The sequence below is a fragment of the Zalophus californianus genome, chromosome 9, assembly GCF_009762305.2.
Source record: "Zalophus californianus isolate mZalCal1 chromosome 9, mZalCal1.pri.v2, whole genome shotgun sequence".
Classification (NCBI taxonomy): Eukaryota; Metazoa; Chordata; class Mammalia; order Carnivora; family Otariidae; genus Zalophus; species Zalophus californianus.
This window is the reverse complement of record NC_045603.1, coordinates 77,350,634-77,373,964: the sequence shown is the minus strand read 5'-3', so window position 1 is coordinate 77,373,964 and position 23,331 is coordinate 77,350,634. Positions and strand designations below refer to the sequence as shown.

The 23,331-nt window shown below is 40.4% G+C and overlaps 1 protein-coding gene across 3 annotated transcripts in view; it reads right to left on the bottom strand.

Annotated features, from left to right (window-relative positions):
• TMTC1 (transmembrane O-mannosyltransferase targeting cadherins 1) overlaps positions 1 to 23,331 on the bottom strand; it is a 277,142-nt gene that overhangs the window by 218,120 nt on the left and 35,691 nt on the right. For 2 of the 3 annotated variants that reach the window (XM_027594472.2, XM_027594474.2), the window contains exons 3-5: positions 19,583 to 19,656; positions 16,419 to 16,595; positions 12,604 to 12,810 (exon numbers count right to left, since the gene is read on the bottom strand). In XM_027594472.2, the coding sequence (XP_027450273.1) occupies positions 12,604 to 12,810; positions 16,419 to 16,595; positions 19,583 to 19,656 (458 nt within the window). The remainder of the gene's footprint in view (positions 1 to 12,603; positions 12,811 to 16,418; positions 16,596 to 19,582; positions 19,657 to 23,331) is intronic. The other variant, XM_027594473.2, reaches the window with a different exon arrangement.

The window sequence follows — 23,331 nt, the reverse complement described above, 5'->3', positions numbered from 1 at the left end:
AAAAGATATTTGTTTTGCATCTGCTCATTTTCTTTGCCAAGTAGAAAAGCAATTATCTGTGCCAATCCAAAACATAACAGCTGCTTGGACACAATACACATAAGAAGAAATGATTATTTTAATCAGAAACTAGAAATCAAAATTATATCAAACTTAGCATACTGAATGCATAATAGGAAGGGATTATCACCTCTCTGAAGTTTCCATTAATTTCTATTCTTTAGAAGAAAATTATAAATCAAAAAGGCTTAAATCAATTAACAGGTGTGGATAAATGGTATAGCCTCTTCCTACCATGGGCAAATGCAATCTTAAGGCTCCTGGTAACCTACCTTAAATATAAGAATTCTTCCAAAATTACAAAAATGTGTAGAGAAAATTTTATATAAGGTACAATTTTCACAGATAAAGAGAAAACATGGAGCTTTCACAAATATGCAGGATGCAATTATGTTAAAAATCTCAGAATTACTGCTTTGTCATTCTCAAAATTATACAAATTAATATCAAGTGGTTTGAGTTTTTTAATCTTCACTTAAATAATTTGTTCCATCCAGCCTTATGATCAGACTTCTCATACGTAGGAGCCTAAAACAAAGATGAGCAATGCCACTGCATCTGTTGTTGCCCTTCATATGCTGGAGTCAACATCCCTTGGCATCTCTCCCAAATTCCTCCATGACAGGGCTCCTGCCAATCTTCTCAGCTTCATCTCCCACTACTCAAGTCCTGAGCTACTTGTTGTACACACACACACACACACACACACGCACATGTGCACATACATACATGCCTGCACACACACACAAGCACACATGGATGTATACATATGCACAAACACACACATATGCACATGTGCACACACATACATGCCTGCACACACACAAGCACACATGGATGTATACATATGCACAAAGACACGCGTATATGTGCACATACATACATGCCTGCGCACGCACACATGGGTGCATACATATGCACAAACATACATGTGCACATACACACGCGCACACATGTGCACATACATACATGCCTGCACACACACAAGCACACATGGATGTATACATATGCACAAACACACACACACACACACACACACACACACACTCACACTTGCAGGTGCATGCCGCGGTGTCCTCCCTCATGCTGTACTTTCTGCCTGGAAAGCCATCCTGCCTTTTTTCAGTTCATTGTCTCATCTTGAAGACACAGCAGATATCTAATTGCACTTACCACCATGGGTGACATTATCTTTCTATCTGTATGGCCTCTCCCCTGGGCTGTAAGCAAATCGACCCTGGGTCAATCAGTCTCCTTTTCGGGAATCTGGAGTCAGTCCATCTCTTACGCAGAATTGAACTGAGAGGCTATACGAAGCTAGGATTGAGGCAGCCCTGCACTCAACAAATTAAGAAAAGTTCAGTCTTTAAAAAGAGGGGGAAAAGGGAAAAAAATGGATTTTTTTATTTTTTTATTTTATTTTTTTAAAGATTTTATTTATTTGAGAGAGTGAGAAAGAAAGAGAGCAGGAGAGGGGGAAGGGTCAGAAGGAGAAGCAGGCCTCCCGCCGAGCAGGGAGCCCAATGCGGGGCTCGATCCCGGGACTCCAGGATCATGACCTGAGCCAAAGGCAGACACTTAACCAACTGAGCCACCCAGGTGCCCCCAAAACATGGATTTTTTTAAAAAGCAAGAGACCATGAAGACCCAAAGAGGTAAAAAAATACTGGCTGACTTTGCCAGTTTTTGTGTCCTAAACCCAGACTCAATTCCCAGGCTGGGGTGCTATGACATTCCAGCGTGTCCTTCTAACTAATACCCCAATTTGCTTAAGCAAGTTTTCAAAAGGTTTTGTTCTTTGCAAGCAAATGATCCCTAAGACATTTTTATACTAAGTGTTTAATAAATGTTTATTAATGAAATGAATCAACAAACTGCTTCTGAATAGGTAGCAGCAGAAGTCAGCTCCCAAAGGCACAGCATTGATTACAACTAGGATGACTAAAGGCAGAATTTAATCTTTTCCCATATTGACAGTTTTCATCAAGACATTTGACTTAAGTTCTAAAGACTTCAGGTCATCAAGAATTCAAGATGGAAAAGGAAATGACAAAATGACAAAATGCACATTAGCAAAATTTCCTCCACTGTCCATTTAGTTACTTCTGAGAGCCCCCCATGATGGTCATTTCTCCATGTCGTCTCCTTTTAGGGTCAACCTCCACGTGCCCACGGAAGACACAAAGAGGAATGGCGACAGCACAGTCTCATAAGGGTCTAGCCAAAACAGATCTCAGAGAGTATCAGATGACCGGAAACCAGTCTACCCTGTCTCCCTTGTGTCATGTCACAGGTAAGAAAAACAAAAATCCATGGAAGTCAAGTAGCTGGCCCAAGGACCCCAGCAAATCAGAATCAGAGTGAACCAGTTTCCCCACCAACCAGGTCAAGTCTCCTTACACTACCCATTTCTTTACACCCACAGCCCACCCTGGGAAATAACTCTTCCCTTTTCAAAAAACAAAAACAAAACAAAACAAAAAAAACCTATCAGCAACCCTACATTGCGGAGACTTTTCACAAACAGCAATGAGGGACAATGATGACAGTTTCAAGATATCATGTTCTCTTTGCCATCAGCTATTATCATCCCTGTATTTTCTGCTTAAAAATAACTGGAGATTGGCACCCAATCTTGATTTATCTGAAAGGTTTATCTATCCTTTGCAGCTGTAAATTATACACTGTAAAGAAGAGAGAAACAAATTGCATTGAGGATAAATGAAGTCTTTCATTGACTTTGCATGAAAACCCGAACTGTAATTAAATAGATGACTTACTTATTTTTAATTTTTTTCAATTTTTTAAGCTTTTTTTTTTTTTTTTAAGTAATCTCCACTCCCAGTGTGAGGCTCAAACCTACAACCCTGAGATCAAAAGAGTCTCACCCTCCACTGACTGAGCCAGCCAGGTGCCCCTAGATAAATTTTTAAATCAAAAAATTCATCATACTTGCAGTACAGATCATAATTCTTTTCACAAAGTCACATTCCTTTCACACTCACAAGGAAAAATTATGTAAGGAGCCAAATGCAAAGTATGAAAAAAAAATCTATGATAAAGACTTTGCTGTCAGGAACCGAAAGCTCTACCACTCAAAAGCTGAAATGTATTGTTTACTCATTAGGGACTGAGGGTATGTCTTTCTCCTAACATGAGACCAACATTCTTCCTCCCCTCCGTCCAACTCTGGCTGGTTGTTTGGGGTTTGGTCAGTTTTATTTTTTTTTTCCAAATTATGATATATTAATCACCTTCATTCCCTAAAAATCCATACTTATGTTCCCTTTAAACACTTTACCAATACTTTTAGAGGTTAATCGTTACAAGCAAATCTTTAATGCCAGGCTTCTCATGGAAACTGCTGCTTTGGGTGATTTCAAAATCAATACATATTTTCTACATTATATATAACATAATAAAGCCATGGTTTGAAAAACATGAATGGCATTAAAAATTCATAAATCCACAATGTGAAACACATCTTCCTATATGGTTATCTGATCACCTACCTAAAAAACTGATAAATTAAGTCTCTATTGTTTTATTTTCAAACTAATGATTTGTTTACTAAAGTGGTGTCTTATTCTGTAGTAATTCTAAAAACATAAAACTGTGAATTTTAAAAAGTCGACTGTTAGTCTCATAAACTAAGAATAGCTCTAAACACATCTTTGAGACAATTCATAATGAGGCTGGTATTCATCAGTCAAGAATAAGTGTTAACACGAGAATTCTATTATCCTGCTAAACTTCAGTGAACTTTCCATCATGGGTACAAGAATGTTTTTCTTGAGTAATCATTTCCTTTTAAAATATTGTAAACTCATGAAAAAAGAGGAAACAACTAAATATCACAAACAAGTAAAATCAAGACTATACCACTTTCTTTCATAAATATAGCAAAGAAAAGGTGAATGTGCTACAAGGAAGATTTCTAAACAATAATTCTTCCACATTGGCTTTGGCATAAAACAAGCATGAGGGGGAAGAGGAGCTAAATCCTAGCACTACTATTAATGAAAAGCTACTGTAAGCTCTTTTCCTATGTGAACTCATTCGTTCCTCACAATAACCTTATGGGGTAGGTACGGGTGTGACTGCCACCTACCCACGAGGAAACGGGAGACACAGACAGTTGAAGGAATGGCCAAAGACCGTATACGTGGAAAGCAGTGTGACAGAATTCGAACCCAGGCACTCTGCTATGAGCCCATGGTCCTTGTACAGTCTCCCTCATAGGTTTTTCTAAGAATGAAAATTGTAAGCTGCCCATAAAATCTGTAACACGGTCTCTGGTGGTTGGTTAAGTACACACTCCGTGGGAGCAATAGTGGTACCGCTAGGGTTGACATTGATTTTGAAAAGCATGATCACGATGCTTGCTTCTGAATAAGGGAATTTTCAAGTCATTTGTATTTCCACAATTTCCACAAAAGTCCCTCCAAACTCTTTTTTTTTTTTTTTTAAGATTTTATTTATTTATTTGACAGAGAGAGACAGCGAGAGAGGGAACACAAGCACGGGAAGTGGGAGAGGGAGAAGCAGGCTTCCCATGGAGCAGGGAGCCTGATGCGGGGCTCGATCCCAGGACCCTGGGACCATGACCTGAACCGAAGACAGATGCTTAACGCCTGAGCCACCCAGGGGCCCCCCTCCAAACTCTTCTTGAATTAAAAAAAAAAAAAAAAGTTTTTCTCAAGCAGGTATATTTTTAAAATTCTCTTACATTTACTCTACAAAACATATTACCAAATCAAAACGTGTGGCAGACTATTTTCAGAATGACAGACTGAAAATTCCACCAAGTTATCTGAAGCCACCAAGAACGGATCGCCTGGTGTCGCACAAGGTTCTGGTAAAATAGTTATTTATATACACCCTGAGTGTTTACAATGTTAAGATGAACTGATAATGCTATTATAATCACTCTATAACCTCTCAGCAGGCTAACACTTAAAAAGATAAAGAGAAAAAAAATTATTAAGCTGGATGTCAGTAGCATTAACGAAAAGAGCAAAGAAATCAGCAGTAAACTCCCTAAACATCCTAAGAGCCCTTGCTGTGCTCTGAGTAAGAAGGGAGAGCTGTTTGGTGGCCTGGAAGCCACCCAGTCTCTTAAGCACACAGGACAGAGGTAGACGGCTCCATACAGGGGTTGGCAAGGGGACGGAAAAGCAGGAGGTCTGGGATCCTCTTCTATGAAGAGCCTATTGTGGCAATGACAAGATTGCATGCCAACCAGAAATGCCTACATTCTGATAGTTTTCTCTTTCAACATATGTCGCTGTGCATCCAGTTGGAAAGCAGATGCCTAAGCTTGATTGCTCTACACTGAGAAAGGAAAGAACTTATCATCTACTGACTGAAATTCACAGGGGATCGAAGACTGCCAAGAATCAGTACCCAATCAAGATTAAACAGAATGAACCCGGGGCTGTCAGCAGTTAGGAATTCTACCAACTGCTATCCATAAATTAAAAGGAATTTTGCCTCCTTAGCATGTGATTTATTTGGAAGAAGCTTTTAGTGCTAAGTTCTGAATGAATCCAAGGAACACTTTATTGAAATGATCCATTTTAGTGCTGAGCTCAGTTCAAGAACCAAAGCAGATTACAACAAGCTTTCAGACGAACTCATCAAGATAATTCCTGCCTCACCACATACTCTAGGTCTGGTTCAAAAAGAATGATATCGCTCTCAACTAATGGTTAGGAAACAGTAAGAGGAAAAAACAATTCTCTTTTAGTTCTCTATCCACACAAGAGAATACTTTTCTGGTAAGTTCCATATTTCGGAAAAGCTACTCTAAAAGAATCTAAAAGCCCAGCTCGGGTAAATCGACCCTACTAATGAACATTAAAGGCACATTAATGATAGTATCACAATAAACACAGTTCCTAATAAAGAAACCCAAAAACACAGACTTAAAAATAACTTTTTAATTTACATTTTAATGTTTTTTAAAAGAAATTTCCCACCCTTTCCATCACTCCTCTAGCAAAACACCACCATTTGTTCACCCTTCCCAGTAAAATATTCCTTTCTCTACAGGAAGATAAATGCCTACAGAAATCACTCGTCTCCTTTCTCCAGTGCCTAACATTCACTAAGCATGTCCGCAGTTCACCGACATCCAAAGGTAGAACGGGTCTTAGCAAAAGCTATAGTCAGTTCATTATGTTAAAAAGAAATTGACAAGGGGTGACTGGGTGGCTCAGTCGTTAAGCGTCTGCCTTCAGCTCAGGTCAAGATCCCAGGGTCCTGAGATCAAGCCCCGCGTCGGGCTCCCTGCTCCGTGGGAGGCCTGCTTCTCCCTCTCCCACTCCCCCTGCTTGTGTTCCTTCTCTCACTGTGTGTCTCTCTGTCAAATAAATAAATAAAATCTTAAAAAAAAAAAAGAAATTAACAAACTATTTAAAAGCTCAGGGTATATGGGACAAAAGTCAGAAGTATCACTGGGATATTGTGCCCACAGGATAGGTCGATAATGGAAACAGTTATACAAAGGTTTAATAATAAATAATTGTAACAATAATTATGCTAGCTGGTTTGGTTAGTGTCTTTATAAAATGCAGCCTAAGAGTTATTGCTTTCTTGGATCCTCCACCCATCACGTGCCTGCCTCCCCGAAGTAAATCATAGTGATCTGGATGCAGCCATCCAAGAACAACTAAAGACCAAAGAATTTATACCACTGAGGAAGAGAGAAAATTCTCTAGCAAAATGTGGCCCAGTTCATCTTTAAACAAAGCAAAGTGGAAAAAAAAAATGATAAACAGCAACTGAAGAATTTGCAGTCTCTTTATAATAAAATCTTAGTTAGGGGCACCTGGGTGGCTCAGTCGGTTAAGCGGCTGCCTTCAGCTCAGGTCATGATCCCAGGGTCCTCAGATCGAGCCCCGCATCGGGCTCCCTATTCAGCAGAGAGCCGGCTTCTCCCTTTCCCTCTGCCTGCCACTCTGCCTACCTGTGCTCTCTATCCCTCTGTCAAATAAATACATTTTTAAAAAATCCTTTAAAAAATAAAAAAATAAAATCTTAGTTAATATCTACTTCCATGAGGTGATCTGTGTTCTTAACATGGATTCATCATTGAGGTTCATAGCTGCATTAAGAGATTTTAATGCAGGGGAGGGAATTTATTATTATGAACCCACAAACTTCACCTGGAACTGCTGGATGATTTTCTGTGTTGACCTATCAGTTAACGCCACACCTCTTTCATGCAGTCATTTAATTTTTTTTAAAGATTTTTATTTTTAAGTAATCTCTACACCCAACATGGGGCTTGAGCTTACAGCCCCAAGATCAAGAGTCACATGTCCTCCTGACTAAGCCAGCCAGGCTCCCCTGGTCATTTCATTTTGGAAAGCAGCAGCTGAATGAGATTGGGAATGGCTCATCTGAAACTAGTCAACAGAAAAAGTGTGTAAAACCAGCAGTGAGGGGGGGACAAAAGAGAACCCAGTTACTAGTCAGTAATGAAGGTTTTCAACAGACTTTTTTTCCATCGCTTGCAAATCACACCTCGCTAGCTCACGAAGTTCCTCTCAAAGCTACGATGAGACTGTTAATAATGATCTGAACACACCTGCCCTACTCACAGGATCATATGTGTGGATGAAAGTACAAAATCCCACCTCAGGAGTTTAATCTGCACAGCATTTCTTACTTTGGGGAAAAAAGAGTGCAATGCAAGGTCTACAGAAATCAAGCATTAAAACGACACTTAAAAGATCAGTTACCCATTCCGTCAGCGAAGGTCAAAATATTTATATGCCTCCCTAAGTCCCCTTAATTTAATTAACCTTACAAATTCACTTTAGTGCCAAACTGTTCTCCAGTCCTAAACCTTAGTTTCTTGATTTGCATACCTATGTGTAAGGTACTCACAAGAAAAACTTTCAAGACCCACTGAAGTGAAAAATCTAACCACTGCATTGCCCACAAAGATAGGAAATGGGCTCATTTTAAGTAAAAACACCATGATCATCATCCAGCCAAGTTCCATGAGGGCAGGGCTGAGTTTGCTTCACCGCCATATTCCTCACACCAAAAATGGTGCCTGGCACATAGTAGGTGCTCAGTAAATACTGTTGAATGAAGGACCTATGACAGATCCAGCTGAAAAAAAGAGGAAATGAGCAAGAATTTATTGAGCCAAGAACTGTTCTTCAGTGCCTAATGTGATCAGTCATTTAAATATGAAATCAATCCAGTATACACATGAAAAAGTGACTATACACAGTTATATATAAATGTCAATATGAGTTATGAAGATAAGATTCCATGTAGAATTCACTAACCTTTCCAATGTGAAAAAGAAAACGTACCCATGTGTGAATGAACTTCACATAATGAAGGAGATGAGGGAAGGAATGTTTACATACAAAACATTCCTCATTTCATATGGAGTCATTCAGTAAAACACAGTATCAACTGAAATTTTATCTGATTCCAGAGTGTGTACCCTAAGTCTGAGGTTTTTTATAGCACTTTCTACCCATAAGTCAATCGCCGAATCATGCAGAAAAACCAGCAACTGAGTAAACGTAGGTTTTTTTTTTCCCCCCCTGGCTTGGGATTTGTCCCTGTGCATAGTAACTTCTGAAAACATTTTAAATGACAGTGTTCAGCCCAATTTTTTGTCAGACTAATGCCATGCACGCAATACAAATGTGTACTAGCAAACAGGCTCGATATTCAATCAAGAAACAAAAAAGAAGACCCATCCCACACAAACGCCTCATCCCCTGCCTGCATCCTGGAGGTTCACCATTTTCATGATGCATCCTGCTGTCCAGAAACCCGGACAGGAATGAGAACAGTTCTAATATTAAACTAGCAATCCCAGCGAGGCTGGCTGCCACGCACTGACCGGCCACCTGTGTGCCCGGCACCGATTTACCTGGTCCTTACCTGTGCTATCGCTCTTAGTCCTGACAACTGATCAAAGAGGAAAGGCTTTTATTACTACAGCTCTCCCCATTTGCAGATGAGGAAACATAGGCTCGTGGAGACCGTGTCTTGTCCAGGATCAAGTAAGCAAAGGAGCCATGATTTAAACACTGTCTGGAGATCTTAAGAACCAGGACAGCACTACCTTTCTGGACTTTTATTTGCTTTACCTGACCAGCTTCTGACAAAAGTTCGTGCATAGTTTTCAAAAATAACGTTAATACTAATCAAATGTATACTCAAAAATATAACACCTTTCCTTTCAAAAGGGGGAAAATATATGACAACTTTTCCAAAGGAAGGAAAATAAATGGTCCTTCTTGCCCACAAACATGGTAACTTAGTAAAACTCTGACCCAGTTCCAGCTGTGCTGTATACTGCTCTTCAGACACCACGGTTTCAAAAATAACTACCCTGGTGCTTGGGGTTAAAAAAAAGGTAACCTACAAGAGCATGCCATCTGATTCAATGTGTTAGCACCAAACCCTACATCAAAACAAGTCAAAAGGTGCTTCATCTGTGGTCCAAGGATGACTGCAAGAATCTTTCCACCACCCAAGAGTTCAACAGAGAAGCGAGCTTCACATGAAATGACACAGGTGTCCTGCCTCCTCCCCTAAGCTAGGTCCTCGCCTGGGACCCTGGACTTGTAAAAGAGGACTATTAAATTTTTAGGAATACTGCAGGCCAGTTATTAAGTCCAGCCATTACTGAAAATTCTACTTAAAATTTTAAAAATCGTATTAAAAACAAAGGTGCTGGGCGCCGGGGTGGCTGAGTCGTTAAGCATCTGCCTTCAGCTCAGGTCATGATCCCAGGGGGTCCTGGGATTGAGCCCCGCATCAGGCTCCCTGCTCCTTCTCCCTCTCCCACTCCCCCTGCTTGTGTTCCCTCTCTCACTGTTTCTCTGTCAAATAAATAAATAAAATCTAAAAAAAAAAAAAACAAAGGTGATAACCACTCGAAGCTCATCACTTCCTCATTAGTTTACTTCATTTTACTATTATCTCTGCTTTTGAGATTATGTCTGTGGTCTGTGAGGCAGTGGAAATACTGCACAATGGTGGGCTCTAGCACATCTCCCCCCAACTCCACGGTCAGTGGCCTCACCACATCTGTAGCCTGAAATGAGCCACAGTAGAAGAATTTATGGGAAATTGGCAAACCATGCAAGTCAGGCTTTCCTTTCCTTGGAGAGCCAGGTATTAGACATTCAGCAGCATCCCCCCTGGTTTTCATAATTCATCCCATCCCTTTCTGCTGCCGTGCCTTCATCTCTTCTCTCTACAACTTATCTACACACACACACACGCCCATCAAATTTAAAATATGAAAACAAAAACCTAACCACCTCCAGATAGCATCCCTTTCTACCATTCCTTCTTTCCCTCGTCGATTTATTTATTTATCTGAGAGAGAGAGAGCGAGCACGTTCAGGGAGTAGGGCAGAGGGAGAGGGAGAATCCTGAAGCAGACTCCCCACTGAGTGTGGAGCCTGACGCAGGGCTCGATTTCTCAGCCCTGAGATCATGATCTGAGCCAAAACCAACGGACATTTAACCAACTGAACCATCCAGGCACCCCTCCACCATTCCTTCATTGCCAAATTTACTGAAAACGTTCTTTCTGTGCTTAATTCCAATACTTCCTTCCCATCAATTCATTAATTTAGTCATTTCACAGATCTTCGAGCAAGTACAATTAACCAGACACTATAAAAGTAACTGGGGGTACAAATGTGAGCCAAGTTCAACATGGTCCCTCCTTCATGAGAGTCAAATGTTGAAGCCACCTTGAAATCTCCAATATTCTATTAATTCCTCTTTTTTTCTCCTCCTTGGCCTTTCTTTAAAAAATTTACAATTTCCCTAAAATGCTGTCTTTTCCTCCATGGCCCTCCATAAAAAAGTCAAGATTTCCTCACTGATAGGACTCTCTTACCTCTTTTCTTCCTTCCACAGGAATTTCACATATTTCTGTGATTTCATCCTCCCCCTACTCTCAGAAAACCTATTTCTCCCCTAGCCTTCCCATCTCCAGTAACTGGCACCACCATTCACCCAAATGTTGAAGCCAGAAACCCCCAAATCCTCATGTTCTGCCGTTCCCTTACCCCTCCCTTCATCCCAAGCATCAGCAAGTCCTGTGGAACCTATATCCAAAAGATGCCCCAAATCCAACACAGCATTTCATCTCAGTCCTTGTCGCCCTTGGCCAAGACCTTCTTCTTCTCATTCAGTCTGGATAAAATTCTCCAAACCCTTCTCCCTGCTTTATTCTTGCCCCCTCACATCAAGCACTACAAAGAAGCCAGTGAATATTTTAAAAAGGAAATGTGATTTCTCTCAACACTTATAACAAACAAACAAGAAACCTCTAAAGTCTCCCCTCTTCACCTAGAACAAAATCCAAACTTCATTTCAGGGCCAATAGGGCCCTTCATTACCTGGGCCTGGCCGCTCCCTGACCTCGCCTCTTCCAACTCCCACTTGCTCATTATCCCAAGTCTGGAACCTTCTGCCCAGATCTTGGCAGGTCTTTGCAGGACGAGCTCCTCCTGTCATTATAAGGATGCCGGAGGCCTTCCCTGACCAACCAACCCAAATTTGGCCCAGCCAGGCCGGCCCATCACTCTTCCTCACACCGTCCATTCCTTGGTGGTTATTTAGTGTCTGTCTTCTTCTACTGGAGAAGAAGCTACACAAGAAAAAGGACCTTGTCCTCCTTACTTACCAGGACATCCCTGGTGCCTAGAACAGTGCCTGGCACATGACAGATGTTCAACAGCCATTTGTTGATGAATGAATGATGAATGGAGCAAGATGCAAACAACAGGCAAAAGTGGAAATAACTGGAAATTAAGACCCTGAAATGAGAGTTTTCAGGGACCGCAGAGAGAAATAAGAACTGCAATCTGAAGTGGTAAAGTGCTAACAGGATGAATCTAATTTTCATCTTTATTAAATTCTGACTTGCCCATGGTTCGAGTTATTTTAGAGGCAACCTAATTAATGAGGGCCCGTTCTGATGAATCTATGTTAATTTTCATGGCTGGGTCAAAATATTTTTTAAAAGAAAGAAAACCACATGCTTTATAAAAGCTTGTCTTGTATCCTCAAAAACATTTCTGAGAGGCGGAGTCCCCTGGGCTTCCTCCCATACTCGTGCTGTAATAAATTCCTGTCACACATGAAGACTGAGCGGGGAAGGGAGCAGGGGAACGTAGCACACACTCCTCGCCCACACTCCGAGGGTACCTGCTCTCCAATGCAAGGTTCTTCCACCAGGGACATGGTCTAGTGTCTGTCCTTCTTAACTGCGGCTTCACAGACCCACACCTCACCCCGTGCTTCCAAATCAAGGCACATAGCAGGGCAGCTACTTGCTGCTTCTAGCGACTCCTTTCCTACCTAATCTAATTCAGGGAAAGGGAGGAATGAAGAGAAGGAGGAAGGAGGGAAACAGGGAGGGAGAGGGGCAGTCACGAAACACTCACTCAGTACTTTACTTCTCCTGCCCACCCATGCTACACCAGGTGGTGCTGGAGGGTGAAAATGGGCATGGGGAGCTCAGCTTAGTACCTCATCATGGACCACACAGCTCGAGGAGACGCAGGGAATCCACTGCTCTTGGGTTCTGGTGGCGATGGGGAGTGGCAGCCACCCCAAGCTCCTCGGTGAGGAAATCGATGCTGCTTCCCATTCTCCCGGTGAGGGTGCACAGGCAGCGAGGGGGGCTGAGGGTTCGAAGGCTGCTGAGGGCTGCACTGATGGATGACCCCATTGCTCCTAATTGTGCACATGGCATTGAGGGGAAAGAAAGTCAAACAGAATGACAAGGCTTGCAACAAGAAATAATAGTCCCCTGGCCCACTCCCAAGTCCTCTTCCCTGGAAGCAACCATTCTCAAGTCTTTTAGCTCTTTTGTTTCTGGTATGTATCACAATGTTTTAAAAATAACACAATTATAACATTTTTTTTTATTTTGGAACTTAGCCTTACTACACTAGAAGTGTCAGTCCCTCTTACATGGTCACCAACACAAACATACACGTGCGGGCACGCATGTGCACACAAATACACATACACACACACACACACATTCACACACCCTCTTCTTCACCCCTCGTCCTCCAAAGAGATTTCTTTCAAAATATTTGGTTGAAGTGGTATTCGGGATTTACATAATTATGATCTTATAAAATACTGTTCATCGCTGATCTATCCAATGTACCTTGATTACATTTTCTTTCATGAATCCTCTGAGATAGAATTCATAACCACCGAACGGGCAAAAATTAAAATGTCTGATACTACGAAGTGATGCCCAAAATATGGAGCAAAGCAAAAGGGATTCTCAGACGTTGTTGCAATCATTTCAAGAGCAATGCTTCAATACGGGACACAGTGAATGTGCATCTATCCATGGTCCCAGCAACTCTACTTCTATGATTATGCCTGAGAGAAACCCACATGGTATTTGCACATACACACACACAAAATCCACTGCAGCATAGTTTAAAATAGCAAAAAATGTACAAATAACCTAAATTCCAAATCCAGAAAAACAGATAAATTGTGATATTTAAATACTGTACAACAGTTAAACTGAATGTACTGTAGCTACACATATCCAGAATGATGTATCTCAAAATCCCAAGTTAAATGAAAAGCGAGTGATACTATTCATATAAAGTCTGAAAATATGTTAAAAATATACTATTTGATACTCACTGGTAAATACATATTAAGTAATGGCATAAAAATAATCATAGAAATGAAAAGTGACGAATTCAGGACAGTGGTTACTCTCAGAGAAAGAGGTTAGGGACTGGAGTCAAGGAATGTTACTCTCTGCATGTTGGAAATGGTATCCAAATTTTTAGAAAAGAAAGAAAAGTAAAAAGAAATTTAACTTTCGGGAGCTGATCTTTCACTGAAAATGTTTCTTCCTAACGGTGATGTCAAATCAAAGAAATCCCACTCCATTCCTGTGGTCCAATCTTAAAATTTAGGAATAAATCGTCCTTCATGTAGAAGGGCTTCCAACATTCGTTTTTGTTACCATGTCTTTCCTGGTGCCTGAATCATATGATATAAGACCTCAAGAACAACTTAATACCAAGATGTTCATTCTGAATGAACAGATAAAGTGGGAGGACAGCCCTAAAGAGTCTGTGCAAAACTGTGTGTGTGTACATTATTCTGGGAAAGGGGACACAATTCCGCGAGATTTTCAAAAGGGTCATGACCCTCACTACATCCAGAACGTCTGAGTTGATCTCATGGTACAAATGTGAGCCCAGGCCTTGGGCAGCAGATGTCCTGAGAGGTCTCAGGTCCCTGCTCTGTGTTCCGTCCACAGAGGCAGAGGTTACTCAGGGGGCAAGCCTGTGGCTCCGGAGTCACACAGACAGGGATCCAAATCCTAGCTCCCCCTGAGATTTGGTGACTCTGGAGAGGTCACTTTCTGTGATTCTGTTTTCTCCTCCATAAAATGAGGCTAACAGTTATTCTGAACATTAAGTGACTTCATGCCTGCAAATGGCACGGCACAGTGCCTGGCATGTGGCCAGGACTCAAGAGATCTTAACCGTTATTGGCCAGGTCTCCCCGGCACATGCTCTCTGTCCCGACCGCTGTTCGCAACTGTCATCAGTTACTTGTGTAATGACTTAGACAACGTCTGGCTCCCCCCACTACTGTATATGCCCCTGGAGGGAAGAAATCTTTCTCGTTCTTGGCCAGGCACGGAATGAGTATGTGTTGAACGGGTGGATAGAAAGATGAAGGAAAGAACGAACGTCTCCACTTATGCAGAGCTGCGCTGGTGAGAGCCAAAAGCGACTAAAAAACAAAGCAGGGACTATGAACCGTGCAACTCCGGAGCTACATATCAGCAGTGTGAGTCCTCCCATAGAACTTCCAGTGGTTTAGTATTAGGAAGGCCAGGAACAGTTCTTAAATAAATAAAAGAGACAATTATCCCCTTTGAAAAAAGCCTGGCTCAACAGCGACCAGGTGAAGCAGAAAGGAGTATACAGGCACTGCTGGGCTGGAGAGTCCCGAGACCAGAGGACACATGACTTCATGGATGAGGTTAAAATCGCTCTGGACTGGACCACAGGGGAGGGTCTGCAGTCAGTCGTCACATCCTTCTGCCGTTAGGGAGGCAAAGCAGAAAGGGCTTAGGACGCGGAGCTACAGAGGAGGCAAGAAGTGGGAACAGGACGGGTTGCTAGGTCGTCCTGTAAAAAGTAAGGCTGGCACTGCAATCCCTCCCATTGGCCAGGAGGATGGAGAGGCAAGGCACTCTTATACAAGCCAAGGGGAGGTCCTCAGGCTCACAGCTTTCCTGGCATGAGCTTAGGGCAAAACGAAAACCGAGCTCCTTCCTCTTACATGCCTCTTGAGATTTACAGAGAGCCACCAGACCACTAAAGTCTATTTAAATTATCTCCAAGCACGCCCAGGCAGGAAGGTGATCAGAATGTAATGACTCATCTCAGCTTGTTGCCACTCAATAACACTGCTCTTATCTTTATGTCAAGGAGTATAAAGAGGTAGTGAATGGGATAAAGAGGCAGGGGTTTTTTTAAAGCTAAAATTCTTTGTCGGATGAAGGAGAAGAATAAATCAGCCACATTTTTTTAAAAGTTCAATAGTAAGGGCCTTATAATTACTGAAAAATGGGGTCTGCATGGCAAATTGTTTGTAATTATGGATTTGATAGAGGAAGAAAAATACAGTGTGTGCTTGAACTTTTAATATGCCATAGCATTCTTACCATCTATAATCCACAGGATACAATGAATGTGCTTAAACTCTTTAAGTGAAAATAGGCTACTAAATAAACTCAACCTTTAATTTGAATATAACATGTATGGTTTAGAGTGGCCTTTTGTGGAATTCCAAAACAAGACTCCCAAATACTCTTAGGTAACAGCATCATCCCTAGAACAAGTAAGCAGACCCAACTTAGCAGTGCTTTTTGATGGGTAACACTCATTTGAATGCAGGGATTCAAGGCAAGCTGTTAAGAAACGTTACCATTTGCAACCACTTCTCTTTGCGAATCAGAATTTCTCAATAATACGCAACCAAAACAATCTAGCAACATAAACTTGGCAATTAACACAGATACTTTCCAATTCCAAATTTGGGGCTCACAAAATCTTTATAGTCCTCATTGATTTCTATAAAGTGTGAAGGGTTGGAAATATCTAATGCATTTATCTTACCAAAACAATTACCTTATTAATTTATGATCTAAGACGAGGTTACGTTTAACAAAATGTTATACTTTTTTTTTTTTACTGAAAGCTTGAAAGCTATTGATTTAAGTAATTCTTCTCTGCACATACATTGCTTGATATAAAAACTTTAAAATGACTTACAATTTCTCTTGCTTGTGGGATAGGGAAAAGAGATCATAAACCAAGCACACTCCAAACACCGTGATGCCTGTCTCTTTCACCAGCATCGCGCAGGTCCCCAAAAACAAACTGAGCAGCAAGAAGAAGGGAGAAGTGGTGGGAGGGAAACATTCCCCAACATGATGCTGGTCCACACTCCTGGAAAACAAGATCAAGGCTCTTTTAATCTAAGAAGAAATGTGAGTCACTGAGAAATACTAACTTTTAAAAATTAGATTTAACAATCAATTTCATTGTATTCTAAATAAGCAGGTGAACAAAGATTTCTTCATGAACGTTCATCACAGAATTATTTAAAATTGCAAAGATGAGAAAAAGTGAATGCCCAACAACACTGAACTTGGTACCTAAATTAAGGTACATATAAATTACAGTAAAATATGGCATATAACAAATGGACACTAAAAAAACACTTAAAATGCCTCCATAGAGATATAGTTAGTGGCATGGAAGGATGTTTGAGTGAATATATTTTAAGTGAATAGTACAGATTACTAAACTTATGCATGAACTCTGAAATCAGGTTCCCTGGGTTCCAATCACAGCTTTGCAGCTAACTGGGTATTATGGGGCAGGTTATTATACCTCTCTGTGCCTCAGTTCCCTTATGTATGAAATAGGATCACAGTGTTGTAGGCAGAATTAAATAAATGACTTACTACATGTTAAGTGCTTATCATCATTATTGTTATTTTGGTGAAGGTGTTTCATATGCTTCTGTACATAAATCAGTCAGTGGATATAGACACATATCCTGAAATATAATCCTCATTTCCTCTGTGATGAAAATCCAGATGTTTTGGCCTTTTACTTTTCTTTTGGTTAACTGGTATTTTAAAAATTTATTTTCCAAGGCGATGTATTAGGTAAAATTTTTTTCTCAGTATAATTTCCAGCAGGGATTTTCAAAAATCTTCCCGAGCTATAAAGCCTTTTTTCACCTTACAACACAGAATCAGCCCACACCTAAAAACATCACTATTCCTTCAGTAGGTGCCACACCCATCTGCCCCTACTCCTCTGAAGTAAAGGCCAATATTTCTGTAGTTAGGACACCTTAGTTGTATTATGTCTTGGAACAATGACCTAAAATTATATGCCAAATTTGCAGTGGATATACATTCTTCTCTGAAGCTGGTCTATAAGCTTCGATTGCTAAGAGTGAGAATGGCGTGCACAGTAGAAACTGCAATCCCATGGCTCATTATCGCCCAGAGATAGACGGACACAATGCTGGCCTCATCATGTTCCCGAATGTACCATCCACACCGAAAAAGCCCAAGAGAATAAGTTTAAACCAAAGGCAACTGTTAATTTTGTTCTAATACCAGAGTTAAACAGCAAAGAACTACCTGGTGAATTTGTATTTAAAATCTTAAAAATGGAAGCCCAATACCATTTCCAATGACTGGCAATGCAGTGTTGAGTCACAAAGCCAGGCCTAGGAGACTAACTGGACACATACCCCCCACTTTTCACAAGTTCACGTTGCTTTAATGAAAGACCCACATGAGTACCTATTCTCTGTAACAGGAAGAAATCCAAAGAGGATTTTTGCTTTTATGAAAGAAGCTGAAAAGCAAAAACAGTGTTTAGTGTTTATTTTGTAGGAGTGTTACCGAGGCGGTGCGCACCCCGAGCAGCACAGTGGCCCTGCCAATTGGCTCCGTCCCCAGGGCCACACTCAGCATCTCAGGACCCAGCCTCCAGAGCTTTGAACTGTGTGAGCATCCGTGTTCTATCTCCATTTAGTCTGTGCATCCATTAGCGAAATGTGTCCGAAGATATCAGAAAAAGCCCAAGAGAAGTTGTTTTTGGGGTCTTGGAATGCCCCCAATTTTTCCATATCAATTAATGGCCACTGTTTCTTCAACTTGAGGCCATTTTAGCTTACAAAAGGTGTTCACAGAAACGCTCTACTTTCAGATAGCGGGGGAAACCTGTACTCAGAAAAGGCTCCACTCGTTAAATCAAAATTCCATAAGAATTAATTCTTTTCATTCTTGGTCATCCAAGGTCTAAACTGGTTTATAACAGGGTTTCTCAGTCTGAGTACTACTGGCATTTTGGGGAAAATGGTGCTTTGTTGTAAGGGTTGTCCTGTACATTGTAGGACCCTTGGCCTCTACTTACTAAATGCCAGTAGCACCTTTTTTTTTTTTTTTTTTTGCCAGTAGCACCTTTCCACTTAACGACAAGCAAAAGTGTCTCCAGACATTCCCAAATGTCCCAAGGGGAAGACCATAACTGCCCCATATTGAGAACCACTTGTTTAGAATTGCATTGCTCAGAGTCACTGGGCTCTGAAAGATGGCAGGTCAATGAACTCATCCAAAGATCAACATTCACAAATCCCTAACCAGGTATCCCTCCATGAAGTAGGGTGACATGATTCACTGGCCCCCTTTTTTCTGGGCCACCCCAAGCCATCTACCCTACTCCCATTCTCTTTTTAACCTGCCCCTTTCCCTATGTGGATACGTCACAACTCCCGTGAGAATCTGAGCACTTTGGGGAGTAAGGGCAATATAATGGGAAATTATTTTATTGCTTTTCAGCATCCCAAAGTAAGGAACTTATGTATTTTTATGAAAGGATGTGTAAATTAGAAAACCACAGTTAAGAAATACTACCTCCAATTCAGCCTTTGTTATTTTAAGTTCTGAGCTACTTTAGTGAGGATAATAAAGAGGAAAAAAAATTAAGACCAAAATGAAAAAGGAGGAATTAAACAAATCACAGCCAAACAGAAGAAAGGACTTACAACCCAATATATATTGGCTCGGAGATTTCAAATTCCATTCTCAGTAAGAATAATCAAGAAGCCAGAGCTTCCCAACACTGGGAGAGCAGTTCCCTTTAAAAGGCGATGGCAAGGTTCAGAATGTGGCTGGAAGAGAGAGCAGCCTTGAATTTGCTAAAGGGGGATTGTCTATGCTGGTCTCCACAAAGCTCTCTGGGCATTTTGCTGCCAAGAAGCCTCCCTCCTCTCTCAGATAGATGCTCAAAGTCCGCGCGCACGCGCGCGTACACACACACACACACACACACACACACACACCAGAAATTCCCCAGGGGAAAGCAGGATTGCAACCACAGAGAAGGGCATTCTTAGCCATACCTACCTATTGTAGGAGAGAAAGGCCAACAGAAAGAACAGGCATGCTAACACATCGGCTCTGCCAACAATTCCAGCCACCTAGAAAGTTTGAAAAAATAAAGACCTCAGAAAATGACTTTCAGAAACCAGTTACAGAAATGCATTCGTTTTTAGATGAATGTAAAGTATGATAAAATGAGAAAACACATTGTTCTTCAAATCTGACATATGACTAACCACCTCTGGCTATCATATATATAACAGTAAGTTTATAGAAGGAGAAAAAGAGGAAGGAAGGGAAAATATTTTCATGCTTAATTTTATTTTTCACCGTTCTTCTATAGAAGGGCAATTCAGATCATCAAGGTTATTCATTTACTGGTTTATTCAAAAATATTTTTTGAGCAATGACTGAGTGCCAGACACTGCACTAGTCTTTGGTACCAGAGTGCTAATGGAGCAGAGGATATTTACAGAGGACTAGAAAAAAATAAGTTTAGGAAACACTAATCCTGGTAAAAATAGGAATGAGTATGAACTCATGATCACCATGTGAGCACATGTACATGCATGCGTGTGTGTGTGTTTCTTAGTTCTGTCACTGAAAGAGCCTAAAAGCAAGATAGCCCAGTAGCAAAGAGCCATCCTGGCACTGACCACCAACCATTCCTCCACTAAAGAGAACATGGGCTCCCTGGAGAAGTGGCCGGTTCGAGGGCTGAGGCTAAGGAGATACCAGAGGAGCTTGGATCATCTTGTCATGTTAAAAGTTAAGAAAGTGTGCAAAAAGTGACAGGTACATGTCCATAGGACACAGAAGCCAGTGACAAGGGGCTCCCACTAGCCAAATATCAGGCCATTTGAACATCAAAATAAATAAGGACAATAATAAAACAAACCATTGAAAAAAAAACAGACATCCATGAGTGCATCCTGATATTGATGGATGGGTGAATGAATGCACATATAAGCACATACATAATACAGTAAGCAAGTGAATGGGAAAAAATAGAAAGCTCTTCCTTACACTGAAAATCCAGTTCATGAATGTGGAGGGAACAGTGTGGTTGGCAAATAGCCATTTTGCATCCAAAAGATTCAAGATTAGAATGAGCAAGAGACATCACAAAATACCAGTGGATGCTAAATCTAGGGTGTAAAGGTTTAATAAAGCACGGAGTGTTAGTTGGGCTTCAACGCACTTCCTTCAAAGCATTTACTTGTTAAATAAAAAAGTAAAAAGAATAATTATACTATGGAGAAAATGCATTACACCTTAACTGGGGAATCAAACTTGACCTCACCGATAAAGGGCAAATAGATGTGGCATGTCTCTGCAGGTGATAACCTGAGAGGGACACAATATTGCTTTTGTCAAATTCCAGCCAGGGATACATAACCTGAATATAATCAGGAGAAGACATCGGACAAACCCAGGGGGAGGAACACTCTATCAAATATATAAATACATATATTTTATATTAATAAAGTATAAAATACAACAATTCTACATCATTTTATATCATTAAAATTTCAATATTTTAATATCTCCTCCTTTGTATTGTATCATGATTTACTAGATATATTACAACTCCTATAATCTAAAGTATTATAATACTGTCTATGTTATTACATATTACATGTATATTATGCTTACATAATATATTACATGTGCATATATTATATTTCTATTTTATATACTGTATATTTTTACATATTTCAATATTTTACATAAAATAGAGTTATACTATTTGTCCCTATACATTATAAAAATTTAATATAAAATATAAATAAGGAAGTTTAGAAAATATAAATTTTATAAATCACGGGTTATAAGTTATACAACACATATGTATGATAAATAATAATCATTTGAAATAACATATTACACATCAATTGCAATGTTATAATATCATGTAAACAGTTTATAATATACATACGAAAAATAAGTTTTAAATTATATTTAAAGCTGTGAATTATATTATAGAAAGACAATGAAGACTGGTAACTGCCCCAAACTTGAGACTAAAGAGAAATATGACTAATGGTCTTGGTTTTAGAAAATATACAACTAAATTATTCAGATGTAAAGAGGCATGAATTAGGCAACCTACTCTCAAATGCTTCAGAATACGAATAATATTTTTATATATTAAGGGGAAAAGAGAGGAAGAATGACAAAAATAAAGGTAGTAAAATGTTAAAAATTGGTGAATCTGGGCAATGAGTATATGGTCATTATATTTTTGAAGTTGAAAAAAATTTTTTAACATGTTACTTAAGAAAGGGACTGAAGTGGAGGGAGAGTGGGGAACAGACAGCTATTTATAAATCTTTGTGTTAGTCCACTACTACTTAAAACGTGCAAGCATTTCTCTTGATTTTTTTGAAATTCAAGAAATAAAACTGTAAAGGAAAAAAATGCGGTATGGTTCAAAGAATGCTTCTCACGAAGGCCATGTATGAGCTGGATCTTAAAGATGAGTAAGAGCTCACAAGGGGAAGGAACAGGGTTGACATTTCAGGCACAGAAAACTGCATCACCCAAACCATCCAGGACCTGTAGTCTACTGTGTTAGAGAATCAATCATAATTAATAGCAGAAAACAGTGTTCTGGGAAATACACTTATGAATACTCTCATATAATGAGCACACTTTGCAGTCCTAAAGGAGGGGCAATGACACATGCATGTAGCTAGACCATCCAAGGCTTGAATACAGACTCCTTCTCTTGTGGTTTGAGTGAGACTCAATTTTGTTATCTTTAATTTCTGGGATTTGATTTTTTATCTTTATTATTTTTTAAGATTTTATTTATTTATTTGAGAGAGAGAGAGAGAGCGCACGAGCAGGGGGGAGGGGCAGAGGCAGAGGGAGAAGCAGACCTCCTGCTGAGCAGGAAGCCTGATGACATGGGGCTGGATCCCAGGACCCTGAGATCACGACCTGAGCCAAAGGCAGATGCTTAACGCTTAACTGACTGAGCCACCCAGGTGTCCCCCGTTTTGTTATCTTTAAAATGAGCATAACACCCCCACCTCATGATACTGTTGTGATTAATGAGATGATATATATGAAGTGCCCACTCAATGTGGGTGTCCTTTTTTCTTCCTTTTCCCTGCAGAGAAGGTGGGTGGGACTCAGTGCTGAGACAGGTTTTCTTGTGGGGCTTATAGAAATCATCTTTTTATATTAAGGCTTATATGTATGATATTTTAATTTAATTTTGTTAGATAATCAAATATATTAGTTAAAAATATAAGTAGAAGATAATTTAATTACATACTTGCATAGGGATTGACAGCGTCACATACTGAGCAAAATTCTAGTCCAAAGCAAAATTCTAGTCCAATCTACACCAAGAGAAACCTGGATATGGCTAAAGAATTTCATGAGCAGTACAGAGTTAAAAGGTATTAGCTGATGTGGATACCTGGAACACACACTGTTCATTGAGCCATTAATCTATAAGGAGTTTGAGTGCCAAATCAGGAAGACTGCGCAACTCAAGGGAGGTAGGCAATGACAATATGGTGTCACACCTCAGTGTCAAGAACCAGCTCTGACTCACAGTCAGAAAAGCAACAATTGCACACGGATCACTCATGAGTCCAGATCTGCTCCGTCTGCACAACGGCGTCTCTGAGCATGGAGCTCAGCATCACCTGCAAGGCCCCTGGAAGGTGAAACAGAGAGCCCAGCTCGCTAGCAACACATCTGGGCCCAGAGGGACACTCATCACGGCACAACTGGTGCTGCCAACTCACACAACA